Genomic DNA, 15,066 nt, shown 5'->3' on the forward strand with positions numbered 1-15,066 from the left:
TTCTCCAGCTCCATCCCGACCTGCGGTTCCACTCCACATCTTACCTCTCAAGTGTTTGAGGGCTCAGGAGCAACGAGTACAAGATGCATGCACATTATATATACTCTGCCCCAGTTGGAGGGAGAGATAGCACTTTGAAAAACAGAGCACTTGCACATCTAGGACAAAACGCACGCTGTTGTTCCAAAGGTCGTGCAGCATTTTTATTTAATTATTTTTATACATATTATTTTTGGGATCTGTGCAGCGGTAACTAATGAATGAAACTCCCTCTTGTCTCAGAAACAATGCTGCCACAGTTTGGATCCAAATTTAGCCGAGGCACTGTTTCTTTAGGGAGATAAACACAATGTAATGGCCACAGCATGCTGTTTACATTTATATTTGCCTATCATTGAATCCTAAATGTCTTATTTCCTTCAAACACGTAGAAGAAAATGTATTGGTAGAGATAATTTCTGTTCTTTGTTGCTTTCCTCAGATAATTTCTAATGGTATACTCGTACACTGCTAAATGACTAGGTTTGGTTTGGGGACAGGCCATCTGAGCATCACTAAAGGGGGGTTGGGTCGTTGCCGGGGCATCACAAGGAGGGAGACTAATGAAAGCTTGATGAGGATGCGTCTCTGAATCCACCAGCATGATTAGGCTTTAATTACCGAGGGCCACCTCGACATATTCCCTATAATTGGAAATACCTAAGCACTTGGCTGCTCATGGCAAGAAACCAAAAGGATCCATGTCTCACATGGACAGGCTCCATTCGCATTTCAGATGAGTTAGCATCGCAACAGGCATTCCAGATTGGAGCTTGTCTTTATGCAGATCAGCTGCTAAGTAGTTCTATGTAATCTTAGCGAGGACTTGTTGTTATCGCCCCGGTTAGCGGCGGAGTGCACCGACGGTGGAATGAGATATTGTGAGGGAGGCTTTAAAACTTGTAGCTGCTTCCCAGTATGCTGGCATCTCCACACTGCCAGATGTGACAATAACATCCCTATATGGCTGCCAAACGCCTACAAGACACCCACAGGCGTTGGCAGCTTCCTCGGTTGAAATCTTCTGTTGCACAACCACATGGAGAAATAAAGGCTTTATGTTCTGCTGGTTAAGTGAATCACTGCCTTGCCTTAAGAATCAGCCTTTTCTTTCATTACAGTAGCTTCTATTCAGCGCCGTCACACCTTTTAATGCCCTCCTTCAATGGTTAAATCACTGCATGTAAAAACAAAGCAGAGCGCTCAGGTGTTTTGGCGCTGAATAGCAGCGAGTAGACGATTCAAGGGCAACCTGCTTGGTTACAATCACACATTATATAATTAAATTCTTCTATTTACTTTAAAACTCAAGGCTGCTGTATAATCTGAAGCTTCCCACTCATGCATCGACTGAACATAAACATGCACACTTATTAAAACCGACAATCCAAACCACATGCATATTTCGAATCTCCTATCCAGATAATATCATGGGATGTTTTAATCCTATTGTCCTACAAGATTTACATAGATGTTATCATTTGATGCAGTCGAGTGGAAACAACAAGAAGGGACGGGGGTTACTGAGAACACGAAACCAAGCATTCAACAGCCGTGTTTATCAACTCAGCTTTTCTATTATTTAGATTATTCTGCTTGGGATCCCTGGTGTAATTAGCCGGGTAACAAATCCACCTCTTTCCACAGTCTGTCTGTGAATTGATTCTGTTATATTCGGCTGTCAAAGGCTGCTAGAAGAGAAAGAAACGTGCAGAATGTGCCGAAGTTTAAGTTTCATTTTTAACACTAAATATGTGCTCGCTCGGTTCGGGGACACATGAATCAAACGGCGTAGGTTTGCATGCTGGAGTGAAGTCATTAGTTAATTCCAACGTGTCCCCCCAGAGGCAACGTCTCCAACATGATTGATTCAGGCATGCTAGCATTTGATTGGCTGAGAGGGCGGAGGCTATTTGGAGGCTCACATCACATAGAAATATCGCTCACTAGCAGACACGGAGGAGGCGAGAGCAAAGAGTGTGTCACACACATATAGGCAAAATATAGTGTTTCAGATGACTCCTTTTACTCTGAGCTGCACAGTAGCTACACATCCACAACGACATCTTTAGCACTTTGTAGAAGTGAACAGTCGACAAAAAAAGAGATGTCAGGAGTTTGTGCACCATAGATCATCATTAATGCATGATACACTAATTAACTAACCAGTCTTACATCATTAGACTGTTAATACCGATGCATCACTTGGTAAATTGGATGCAAAGTATTCAAATTAAAGGTTTGCATCTGCAGCAAGCACAGGAAAATCAAAGTGGAGAGCTAGCTAGCATCAGGAAGAACTGAAAGGAAGGAGCCTCAAGAGACAGATGGTGAATTGACAAGACATCTCCTCCCATCGAGCTTCCTATTCTTCCCCTGCTCTTGGATGTTTCATCATTAAAATAAAAAGTGCACAGAGAAGGAGTTATTTGGCCTCGGTGTTGGGAACCACTTGTCTAATCCTTGACTAGTCTTGCTAAGATTTCATCTTGTTTGTTAACCATTTTGGTTCAGGCAGAAATAATTCAACAATGACTGAATGGATTGCCATTTCCCTCTAGTTCGAGTGGCAAAAAAGACAAACTATTGCATTTCCCTCTCAGGATGAATTGTAATCACTTGGGCCTTGTATCCTCGGCAGAAATCCGGCATTAAACCTCCTGAGCGTCTGTGAATGTGTGTGTTAACCTTTGCGACTACATATTGATGCGAATGTGGTCCTTTCTCCTCTAAAACCCATTAGGAGCCATTTAGCTCGGCTGTGAACTCACATACAACCTTATTTCCATCATGCCGAGTGAAAATGACGATCGGGACTCGCTCATGGGACGTGCGACCTTTATTGAGAAATGACTCCATCGTTTCTAATTTCATAACGCGTCTGCGGGATTGACGTAGCCGGAGCGGTTAGGTAGATAATATGCAGCTGTCTGTAATTACAGATAAAAGAACATTAAGTTCGACAGATACATGTAAGCTTCTTGATGAGGGTGCCCATTTCAATTAGGGAGCATTAAATGAAACAAAAAACCTTATGGGAGTTTCTCACTGCCAGACCCAAGGAGAATTAATACACTGCATAGGGCCATTTACCAGGGAGTAATTACTCCCTAATTATCCATTAGTTATTCGATTACCCTTTTATCAGCTAGTCATGGTCAAAAGGCAGGAATAGCGGATAAGTCATCACCTTGGTTGGTAACAGATGTAATTAACATGCCGTAGCTCCCTCGGAGAGATGGTGAGCGAGTGCATTCAGGCAAAGTGATGGTATTCTGACCCATTTTTCCTGTTTGATCAAAAGGAACGATAATTCACTTTCCTAAATTAATCTAAGGGTGGTTTTGCTGCAAATGGAACACAAAAAAGGGAAGGATGTAGATTAATATTCCTGCCCACTTCTTACCCAGTTGGTTTGCAGATTTAGCTGCAGCAGACCTGGAGCCCGGTGAGAGTTCACGCGGTCAGTGCGAATAAAAAAGCAAAAGGGTGTCTGAATGTTCATTGTTGGGAAACTGAATGGCCGCGTGATTGAGGCTCGATAAGAAATCAGAAAAATATTCTCAGACAGCGATGGATGATTAGGTGCATATTGTTGCTGAGTGAAACCAGCATTAACAGACCAGCCAAGAACCATGAATACTCCATGCCAAACTGCTTCTACCATTTATTACACATAATTACATTCTTAAATAAAAACGATTCACCGAACAGTTCCTTGCATAGAGATATTACAATACCAATTTAAAAAAGAATTATGAAACAAACCGGTAACAAAAATAAATCTTTCTCATTTTTCCATAATAAAGAACATTATCGTACCCATACATCATAATATACAAATGATAAATTTGAAACACTTTGTACAGCGGAAAGAAAAGGAGAAAGACAACAGAGGAAAAAAAGGTGGAGAAGGGGGTTAAGGGAGGGAGGAGAAGAGGAGGAGGTGGTGGTGGTCTTGGAGGATGGGTGAGGGCAAGGGGGTCGGACAGAGGAGTTGAAAAGGATCATATCTGAGAAAATGGAAGAGAGGGAAGGGGAAGCGATGAGGGAATGCTGGTAGAAAAAGGGGGTGCGTTTGATTTGAAATTCAGACCCAGGAAAGGAAACAGAGGTGGTGTCACACATAGTAATGCCTGCCCCCCACCCCCACCCACCCACCTCCCTATCCCACCTCTGCACACACACACTAAGAGCAAGAGCTGCAGTTTGGATCTCTGACTCTCACAAGGTGGCATGAAAAACGGCGAAATAACACACAAGGAGAACGGAGAAGTGTGTGTAGCTATGTGTGAATGTACTTGTGCACACGTGTGTATGAATTTGCATGTATGAATCAGTGCATGCATGTACTGTAATCTGTGTGAGTAATGTCTGCACCTTGTCGTGACGTGTATGCATCAGCGTGTGCTAAAAAACAGCTACTATACAGACTTTTGTGTGTTAAGTGTTTCATCACCCGGGGGGAGGAGGAGGAGGAGGAGGGAGAGGGGAGGGGGGGGGTGGTAGTCGTGTGTGACGTGTGGCGGTGTGTGTAAAGCGGGACAGAAAAAACATCAGATATGCAAGTGATTCTTTTCCAAAAAATTCAGAGTGCAAATACAAACAGACGAAGAAACACACAGGCACAGCAGAATTGACAATCATTCATTAAGATGACACAAAACTGAACCGCAACCTCGGCGACGACATGAAACAACCTTTCCAGAAAAAGCACATTCACATTTTGGAAAAAACCCCCACCTCTTTTTTTTTTCGTCAGCGCCCCGGTGGACACACATACACACACAGAACTATTTCGTTAAATGTCAAGAAGAGTCGGACCGAATTTTGAGGCGGGGCCTGCGTGTTGGGGAAGTTTTCGGGGGCTCTCGGCTCCTTGGAATCCTCAACTGTCTACTATTGGTGCTTGAATATGGGAGAAATAACCTAAGAACAACACTGCGGGGGCCGCGCATTCCCACACATTCACAACAGGTTCAGCTCAACGGGAGAACGTCTCTCCGTTGAAATACTGAAACACACAAGTAGAGCTGCCATTGGTGATACAATTCTAACCCGTGGGTTAAACTGCTAGTCTTCATTTGAGAGCAGGGAAAACACAAACCTGCTAACCTGCTCTGACATCCTCCCCCCACCCCAACTGGATTATTTTAGATCTATAAACCAAATCTGAAAGTGTTTTGAAAGGGATAGTTCAACATTTTGGCAAACTGTCCCACCTTTAATTGTTGGTGCAAGCTATTTTTAGAACGGCGGAGCAGAGCTGCGAGCTGCTCAGAGCTACGCTACGGAGGCACATGAGATTTCTTGGTTTCCCTCATCAAAATCATCAAATACACAGTCCAACAGAGGAAACCAAGAAATCCCATTAGCCTCCGTAGCGTAGCTCTGAGCAGCTCGCGGCTCTGCCCCGCCGTTCTAAAAATAGTTTGCACCGACAATTACAGGTAACGAACCTACTCCTCCTAAAACTATAGGGATTATGGCAATGGCAATTTGCCAAAATGTTGAACTTTCCCTTTAATGACGGGTAGAACTGATAGTGGATGGATGATCGGCAGTTAAATAAACCATACGTATATCAGTTTATCTCCATTTGGGTCACTCCCTCCCCTCTCTGCATGTAGAGGCCTGAAGCCTCGCTGTTTTTTTTTTGTTCTTGCACATTAAGAGAAAAATTGTTTGCTATTTATACGAAGCAGGAGTTGATTCAGTGTCTACTTCCACAGCTGCAGACAGATCATGTCTGGATATGACTGAGCTGGTCTGCATTCGTACTCCAAATTGAAATGCGCCTCTGGTGTACAGAGTGAAATCAATTTTGTGTATCCCCTGCCAACAAGCAGATTGCTGTGTGCTTGGCTCTGCTCCTGTCCTGTAAAATGAAGAATAAATAACAGTAATAATAATAATAATAAAACAAAAAACACACTTTGACGAAGCTGTTCCCAATCAAGTTCATCACTATCTTTGATAATCTGCTTTTTTTTGTCCAAGCTGCCTTTTTGATTCTTGTGCGCTTGAGCTGAGCCGGGAAAAAAAATGTTTTCATTAGTGACACTTTCAGTGTAATGCGGCAAAAAGCTGGATTTTCTTTGTTCTGTCTGTCAAAGAGTCTGGAAACCAGGAGAGATGGTGATTCTAGTTTCTTTGTGGGAGTGCATATATATGTTGCTTTGTGTGCATGTGGGTTTCACCCCGCTGCAGTTTCAAGAGCTAATGGGGCAGTTATCATTGCTGACAGGGCAGATCTGCATCCCCATCCCTAACCTACTACAGTGAGCTGCACTCATGACCTCCTGCTGCTCCGCTACCAGTAAAATGTCTAAAGCTACCACCCGTGGCTAGCTAGTTACTCTACTGTAAGTCCGACCAGTCATTTGTAATGTGAAAAAGAGAAACTATGAAGACAAATGGGGGTTCTGGTATGATGTCACCACCTACACTCAAGTGTTTTCACAGGCCCAGTAACATGTACAGATACATTCACGTTGATCCGCTCTGAGAAGAGCCACCCAATTGATTGATTTAGTGTCGTGTCGTGTCTTCCTGCCGGTCTCTCCGTGTCCAGACCGACATGTAGGATCAGGAAGTCCGCGGGAATGTTCTCAGATATGCATAGGGCCAGATTGGAGCCGCTGCTTTTTCTCTGAATTGAGTCTTGGAGCTGCTAAAAATTATTTTCGAGTTCTGCATGGGTGGTGCGAACAGGACAAACCCAGCGTCTGGTGAGGTGCCAATCACTCTCAAAGGCCAAAGAGATCATTTCAGGCATCTACAGTCGACATGTTTGTGTTTTTTTTTTTTTTTTGGCTGCATCCATTTCCAATGTGTTCCTCAATTGTTTTTGTTGAACAAATAGGAGAATCTTTTCTTAGAAACAATATAGCCTTTACATACATAATGATCTTGCTTTGCGCTCAGTGTGCTATCCCAGTCAGCTAACTGCTTTCGACTTGTGCATTTGGCTGTCCACGCCCCCCCCACAAAAACTGTCTCCCAGTTCAAGTCGGTGGGGCATTTTTATTTAAATTTTTTTTTTTACAAAAAGTTTGCAAAAAGTCAATTGTGCAACAGTTTTCTGACAAGAGCCAGGATCCCGGAGAGGAAAAAAAAAACCACCCTCAGGAGCCGTCGGGCATCAGTCCAGACGCCCGGGCTTCAGCTGACATCCTGGGAGATGAACAGTCTTCCCCAGAGTAGATTAGTTAGCCTCATCCCACGGTAGCTCTCAATGGATGGATGTTCATAAAGCAAAGCCGGCCCCCTGCATGACCTCAATCAGTCTTCACAGCACATCAGTGCAACACGCTCCCGTTCTTCAAGTCTTCGGGAAATCCAATCTAATGCTCCGTTCAAACAAGTGCTCCGCTGCCATCGAACCGGAAGGATTTATAAATGGGTCCGGTTGGCAGAAGTGACAGAGGTCAAATTATTGTCTGTCCTATATGTAAGATAATAAACCCTTTGGCGAGTTGTAAAAAGGCTGAGCCGGCGCCAGCTTTTCCTGCGTTACCGGACGAGCTCTTGAATATACAAACAGCAGTTCTGCAGCCAGCGCACAACGGCGATCCAGTCCAGTTTGGCGTGGTTTTATTTTGACTTTTTATTGTTTTTTTTCCATATTTTTGGAAGCGTTTCAGACTGCAAGGGCGACTGAAACGAAAAGAGCTGCCAACCGCAGGCACGTGGTCCGCCGGTCCACCTCCGAGACGCATACGAAGGGTGGGACGGAGCGTCTGCGAGGTGAGGAACGTGTCATAGTGGAATCATGGACCAACTGGTCGAGCGCAAGATGAACGGAGCCAACTTGGGATGAGTGTGTGTGCTGTGTGTCTGCAGTCAGCGGCCAAAGTCTTTCTCTCTCCCCCTCTCTGTCTTTCTCTCTCTCACATCCAAGGTGTTATTTCTCCATCTCGTCTTCCTCTCCTCTCCTCCACCCTCCATCCTCTTCCCCCCTTCTCTTCCACTCCCGCTGACCTCTCTCCGCTTCCTCAGATGTGCCTCTTCATGTGTAGCGCCAAGTGATCCGACCGCGAGAAACACCTGCAACCAAAGAGAAAGAGAGAAAGAGAGGAACAGAGAACAGCTTGTTAGCTTGTTTCCAGTGCAGGGGGAAGGAGGGGGAAAGAAGTTTGTTTTGTCGATGGCGCTAAATGTTGCTGTTAGCTAGTGAGTGCTGAGCCACTAATGCACACGCAATTAGTATATGTGTAACTAATTCATAATCAGCATTTTCAGCAGCACTCCTAATGACTTCAGCTGTGCCATGAATAACTAGAGGGCCCGCAGATGGATCTGTGGAAATGCTGTGGAAGGATGAAGAAAGAAAGAAAGAAAGAAAGAAAGAAAGAAAGAAAGAAAGACAGCAGAAAGCAAAACATGTGCTGTAAAACGATAGTTAAATTAGATGAATCAAAGCCTCTCATCTGAAATCCGGCTTGCACAATTGCTGGGGCGTAACCGCACTGTGAATTAAATTGCTCTGGCCTTTCTTTCTTTCCCCCCCTTTTTTTTTAAATGTTTGATTATTTCAACCTGATTGCCACAAATTGACATGATGTATGCTTTCAAGCTGCTCATTTTGTTTATGCCAAAGCGCGCGCACATACAGATGCAGCCATTACATGAGACGGACGTTTTCATCACCACTTAAATCGGTGGTGTTTGCTGCTGCTGCGCCCGCTGAACTAATATTACCGCTGTGTTCCCAAGAGTGCTTCGCAAATTGTTGCTTTTCTTTTAGGTAATTGGAAGCTGCGTGTTCGAGTGATTAGTGTGTTAAGAAATATTTGAGATGGAGGCTTGTTTTAGAATTTCCTAATGTGGTTCAATTTAATAATGTTTAGGAGGAGGGGGGAGAAAAAAAAGAGAAACACGACTCTTCAGTTTCTGTGTTTACTGACAGAGGGCTCAGATCTGGAAAGAAGGTGAGGAAAGTCTAGTTGTTGAGAAAAAAACAGACACATCTCTTATATAAGTAATTATTCATCAAACTATTATGCTTCCCTTGACTAAAAAGTGTTTAAACATGAGTGCGACTCCCTGATGCAGCTCTGGTTTCTTCAGATTGGCTCTTTCCACTGAGACGGAGACAACAGTCGAAGATGTCTGGATGAATCAGTGTTTGGCCAAGAGGGGGAGTTACACTGTGATGAGCCAACAATCATCTGTCTTACTGTCACACCTGCATCTGTGTGTGTGTGTGTGTGCGCGCGCGTAACACATGTTGTGCAGTGCAGAGCAGCGGTGTGTGCGTGTGTAAAGCCTATGTGTGTGTGTGCGTTCTGTAAGACAGATGGTAAAGTATGAGTCACGACTCGGGGGCACGACACCAGCTGGCACACCGTGGGTCTGTCTCCTCCACCTCCTCCTCCCCCCTCCTCCCCCCTCACCCATCTTCAATCTTCCACCCCGTCTTCTCTGTCTCCCCTGTTTCCCCTCTTCCTTCATCTCAGCAGGGTGCGTGTGTATGTGTGTGTGTGTGTGTGTGTGTGTGTGTGTGTGTGTTGGGCTGGAGGGGTTGGGACGGCCTGTGACACATGACAAGAGGTGGGCCCGAATTAGGGGATGTGCCTGCAGGGGAGGGGGGAGGGATACTGTATTTACAGTCTGTCCAGCTGAGTCCTGATTAAGTTGACACTGCCTGCCCCTCTGCTCCCTCACACACACACATATACACACATATACTCACGCACTGATGACCAAGACACACACTCTTTCATACACATTAAGGCAAAGTACCCCAGGTGAAGAGGGACTTCTTTTTGTCCTCTCATAATGAACCTATACATGATTCAGGAGGGGACGTCTTCTCTATTGTGTCCTGCTCTCATGCTGCAGTTTTGAAACACATTGTATATTGCATAAAACATATTTAAACAGTGACATCTTTATAAATGTTCTGCTATGTAATTTACATTTATTTATAAACTGGTCATAATTAACAGTGACACAGAGGTAGCCTATATTTACAAATTAAGAGAAAATACAGATGATATAAGAGAAAAAATACACATAATAGTGAATAATATCTTAAATTTATATAAAACATAAACTCGACTTTTTGTATGTTTAAAAATACACAAAAAAATGAATGCAGGATGTATATTCAGGTTTTAAGTGGTTTGTGAATATGGCCATAGGAATATAAATGTGAAATGTATAAATATTTGATAAAACTATAGATTTGCAGTCTAACACATTATGACCTTTTCACCTAAATTTTCACCTGGGGTCTTTTCTTTTGCCTTAAACACTGTGGAGGCTCCCGGAGACAATATTGCTCAGAGACCCCAGAGGTGTCAGCGAGGGACGGACGGATCACAGACAGAGGGGGTGTAATTAAAATAGAAGAAAAGATTTGAGTGTCTGGAGTCGAGGCTGGATGCCGGGCCGCTGAATTCTTGATGAGTTCGTCACCGGAGCCACGTTTTAAAAGGAGGCCCCGGCAAATTAACATTTTGCCGCGCTACATAATTAAACAGAAGCCGAGGCGACTAATTAAGAAAGGGAGGCGAGAGTCAAGTCTTCAAAGTGACACGGGCGCCCACCTCGGCACCTCTGACTGAGATTCAGAGGGGTCCTGCTCGGCTCTGTCGGGAGAGGTCAGAGGGACGGGACAGCAGAGGACAGTCGGCCCTGTTTACATTCTGAGGATGATTTTTCAAACTGCTCCGCTGGTCAGTTTGTGCTCAAGGACACTCAGGTCACAGGGATCAGAGCAGGAATCATCCGCTTTACAGGATAGTCTCTGCAATCACCAGGTCAGCCTGAGGCTTTATTTACTGTACACACACACCTGGATTTTGGGCCATCATATATTTTTTAAAAAGTTGCTTACCAGTCATTGAGAATAAAAAAATCACAGTTTAGTAGTGTTAAAGGAAGGAAAAGCTGCACACAAAGCACTCTTTAACTTATAAACACCTAAAAAACTTTTGAGTTCAAATTAAAATTCCTACCCAGTGACATTTGGTGGTGCTAATGAGTTCTGAAACCATTTTACACCTCTATCCACGTGTGAAAACAGCCTCCAAATCAGGGCCGCGGATCACCATGTGAGAAGATTCACTATTAATATGCTGCACACAGGAGCCCGATGTGGGTAAAGAGCAGAATGAGTTTGGATTCCCAGTGAAAGACTGAGCAGGTTGGGTCTTGTGTGTGTTGCAGAGAGGGGAAGCACATTAGTAATCCTGCCAGCACACTTCCAAACTGGGTCAGTACCAAACACATTTGGGTGGGTTAGCAGCATCTTGTGGAAGTTCTTCACCAAACCAAACTGTGTACGAAACACAAAGGTGGGGAAACGCAGCCCGCTGTGCAAGTGGAAGTGCTTCAAATAAGCTTTGGAAAATGGAGGAAAAAAACACACACACAAAAAAACATATAAGGCAGAGGAAAGGAGGGAGAGTTGTGTTTTGACAGACCTGTCACAGTGGTTGCACTTAAAAGGCTTGGCGCCGGTGTGTTTGCGGTAGTGCCTCGTCAGCTCGTCGCTCCGGGCGAATCGCCACTCGCAGCCCTCCCACGAGCACTTGTACGGTTTCTCACCTGGGGAATGAAAGCAACGACAACAGGGAAGAAAAAAGAAAAACATGCATGAGCACCTGTTTCATCGCCAATCGACCAATCACACGCCTGTTTGTCTTCTGCGACAAAAACCTCTGTGGCACTTGGTGTGAAATCATGAATACAAATACTCGGTGCTTTTTGAGTTGATGTTGCAAATTTAAGAGGTTTTATTTAAAGGGTTTGCATCGTGCATATTTTTTGATTTTGTAGCAGTGGAGAAAGAGAGAGAGAGAGAGAGAGCAAAGCAATGTTTAACTCTGGGATGGCGAAGCTCCCACTGGTCTCCAATCTTGCTGAACATGCAGAAGAGGAGTGAAGGGGAGAGAGGGAAAAGTGGAGTAGGAGAGAAGTGCTGCAGAAGTGGATTAAGGCAGAGGAGGCTGCAGAGATGCCGGCAGGGGAAGGGGGTGGAGGGGTGGTTGGGGGGGGGTGGTAGGGGTAGTGATAATTAGGCCAGTCACACGGCATAATGGCAAGGAAGCCACAATCTGCCAGCTGCGTCCAGCTCCCCGTACATGTCACCTGCATCACTCACATCCCATCTGGAGCGCTGGCTCGCCGGGTTGAATGCGAGACACACTGACACAGTGACCAGCTCTGCTTGAGTGGCTCTGGCACAAAAAGTGGCTTAATTTGTTGAATGTGATTATCAAAAAAAAGGAACACAATCAGTGGCTCAACAGCTTTGTGAGGGATGGCGGAGACTGAGGAGAGGAGAGCGCTTGGATAAAGGCAGGAGTGGGTTTTGGCGCCATTAGCTGCATCAGCTGTTGAAGAAATCTGTCAATTGTGTGGAGATTTGTCGAGATGTGTGCGAAGGTAAAAAAAAAAATCAATAGCGTATACAATGTTTCTCTGTTCCAATTAAAGGTACAGTATTGTGTTTTTATGGTGTTAAAACGCCACCATTGCTAACCTGAACTACGATTTAATGGAAAACTTTCATGGCTATTTCACGGCGAGCCGGGGCAAATGAGAAAGCAGCACAATCTCTTGACATATGACCCGTTGTCTATGTCGAATGCACTCGGCTGGGTCCGCCATGTTGGCGGGGGGAACTCCATTAGCGGGAATCATGTAAGGTTCGGCGGTGAGAAACAGAGGTGCATTAGGTTACAGCTGTGATGAGGCGATAAATGGACAAGTGAGAAAAGAATGAGGTCCACTCAGCCGCTAGGAAACAGCAAAAAGTAAAAAAACATGAACTGGTGACACTTGTTTGCCCTTTTGATTTTTTTTTAGCACCTCTGATTTATTTCTTCATATTTTAGATTAAATTATTTTTAAGGCAAGTAAACCCTAATGGTGCAATTTATGTCTCTTTAGTTTAAAGAGTGGGAAATTATCCAGGTCCACATCTAAAACCGACCATGCATGTCCCCATTGTGGACCTGTATCCCTTCATCCTGCCTCACTTCCCAGAAACACTCAGAACAGCAGGTCTGGGCCATCCGGCTCTGGCCAATGAGATTCCCGGGAGGCAGGGATGCCTGATTGTGTTGCCTAGCAACGGCAGCGAGGGGGTGGGGGTGTATATGTGTGTGTGTGTGTGTGTGAGAGAGAGAGAAGGAGGGGTTGGGGTGGGGGTGGGGGGGTGCAGTGAAACATGAGGAGGCAGTAGTCAGTGCAGCCGGCTGGATCTGGCAACGGCACGCCGCCATGCCACCGGCCAATTACCGAGCACGCTGGTAGAGCACGGAGGCAGTTGCCTAGCGACGGTAACTGTAGAGCTGTACTGGGCAAGAGGTGGGAGGGAGAGGAGGAGGAGGGGAGGGGGGAGATGGTGGTGGTGGTGGTAGTAGTGGTGGTGGTGCAGGGGGGCGGGGGGGAGTGGGGCACTAAGAGACCAGAGCCTGCAGCTGTACAGAACCACTCAGCTACCGACTCCTCCAACGATATGCTGCCCTCCGTCTCCTAGCAACAGGACCCCCCATCCCCCAACTCCTGCCCCCCCTCCCACCCTCCTCTCTTCCTCCGCTCTCCTCTCCCTCTGACAGGTACACACTCTCCTTCTTGAACGTAAACACACTCACACACACTGAAGTGGAACTTTTCTGACCCGATGCTACATACAATACGACTGATGGGCATCTTAAAACGACAATCAGTCACCTAATCCACTGGATTAGCCCAAACTCAGCAGCATAATCTGATTATGCTCTGTTACTTTTGGATTACTTTGCCTGTAAAACATATAATGTAGATTATGAAGCTAAGTGGATTATTTGCTGTGATTTAAAGAATCAGGGTTTTTGGACAGCGCTGCTTTATTTATTCTGCATTATTTAATACGATTCCCATTAGCTGATGCTATTCACTCACAGCAGGGAAAAACCACGAGGAGCCATCAGAATGCTTTTCCCTCAAAATGTGTTTTTTTTTTTTTTTTTTTGGGGGCAATAATCAAATAAGCAATCACATATTCCTCATCCGTAATCTGATAACTGGGTGTTTCCTGAATCACAGTAATCCCATTATGTGTAATCTGTTACTTCCGAATGCTCTCATCCACACACGCGAACACGCTCATGCACGCGCCTGCTCCAGCCTCTCAGGTGCCAGTGTTGAAGTTAATTGCATTCCCTCCATTAGTTGGAGCTGAGGCTGGGCATCCGGGGTCTCAGAGGTCATTAGAGAGGCTCTTGGAGAGCGTTTTATAGGCTCCTGCCTGCAACTTGCACTGTGATGAGCGAGAGGGAGGAGGACGAGAGGAAAAACAGGTTATGAGAGGAAGATGATAGATGAGAGGACTGATGGAGGAATAAAGTATGTTAGAGGCTGAAAGATGAATGTCTTTATATATTCGAAGAGGAAATTTCAAAATTGCAGGTATTTCCTTCGTAATTCACACCACAGGCTACTTATCTTTGTGGTAATGCACCTTTTTCAGGCTATTTACTTACACACTTAATAAATGCTCTTATGTTCTTCTAATGTTCCTTCTTTTATTGTGAAGCACTTTGAGCTGCAATAATTGTATGAAATGTGCTATCGAAATAGTTTATCTAACTTAAAGGGATAGTTCAACACTTTGGCAAATTGACCCTTTGCCATAATCTGTCTTGTAACGTTCCGTTATTATCTCATAGCGTGGTGAATGTGCAGGTCACAACTTGTCCACCAGAGCGTTTCGGAGTTGTTGGATTGTGTATTTGATGAGTTTAATGAGAGAAACCAAGAAATCCCATCAGCCTCCGTAGCATAGCTCTGAGCAGCTCACGGCTCTGCTCCGCCGTTCTAAAAATAGCTTGCACTGACAATGAAAGGTAACGAATTTACTCCTAAAACTATAGGGATTATGGCAATGGGCCAATTTGCCAAAATGTTGAACTATCCCTTTAAGCAATAACATACAATCCTATTCCACACATGTCACTTTTGAACGCCTTGTTCCCGAAACCATGGGTGTTAATCTGCCGCTGAAACAGCCTCCACTCCTGGCTGCAG

General features: G+C 44.9%; 1 protein-coding gene across 1 annotated transcript in view; it reads right to left on the minus strand.

The window, feature by feature from the left end:
- Nucleotides 1–7,665: 7,665 nt before the first annotated feature.
- Nucleotides 7,666–15,066, minus strand: part of klf7a (Kruppel like factor 7a) — a 32,036-nt gene continuing 24,635 nt past the window's right edge. Inside the window, exons 3-4 of the mRNA XM_085800745.1 lie at nt 11,475–11,598; nt 7,666–8,088 (exon numbers count right to left, since the gene is read on the minus strand). Coding sequence (XP_085656871.1) covers nt 8,037–8,088; nt 11,475–11,598 — 176 coding nt within the window. The 3' untranslated portion in view covers nt 7,666–8,036. The remainder of the gene's footprint in view (nt 8,089–11,474; nt 11,599–15,066) is intronic.

The sequence above is a fragment of the Trachurus japonicus genome, chromosome 2 (genome assembly GCF_045865225.1).
Source record: "Trachurus japonicus isolate A0001 chromosome 2, Traja_1.0".
Classification (NCBI taxonomy): domain Eukaryota; kingdom Metazoa; phylum Chordata; class Actinopteri; order Carangiformes; family Carangidae; genus Trachurus; species Trachurus japonicus.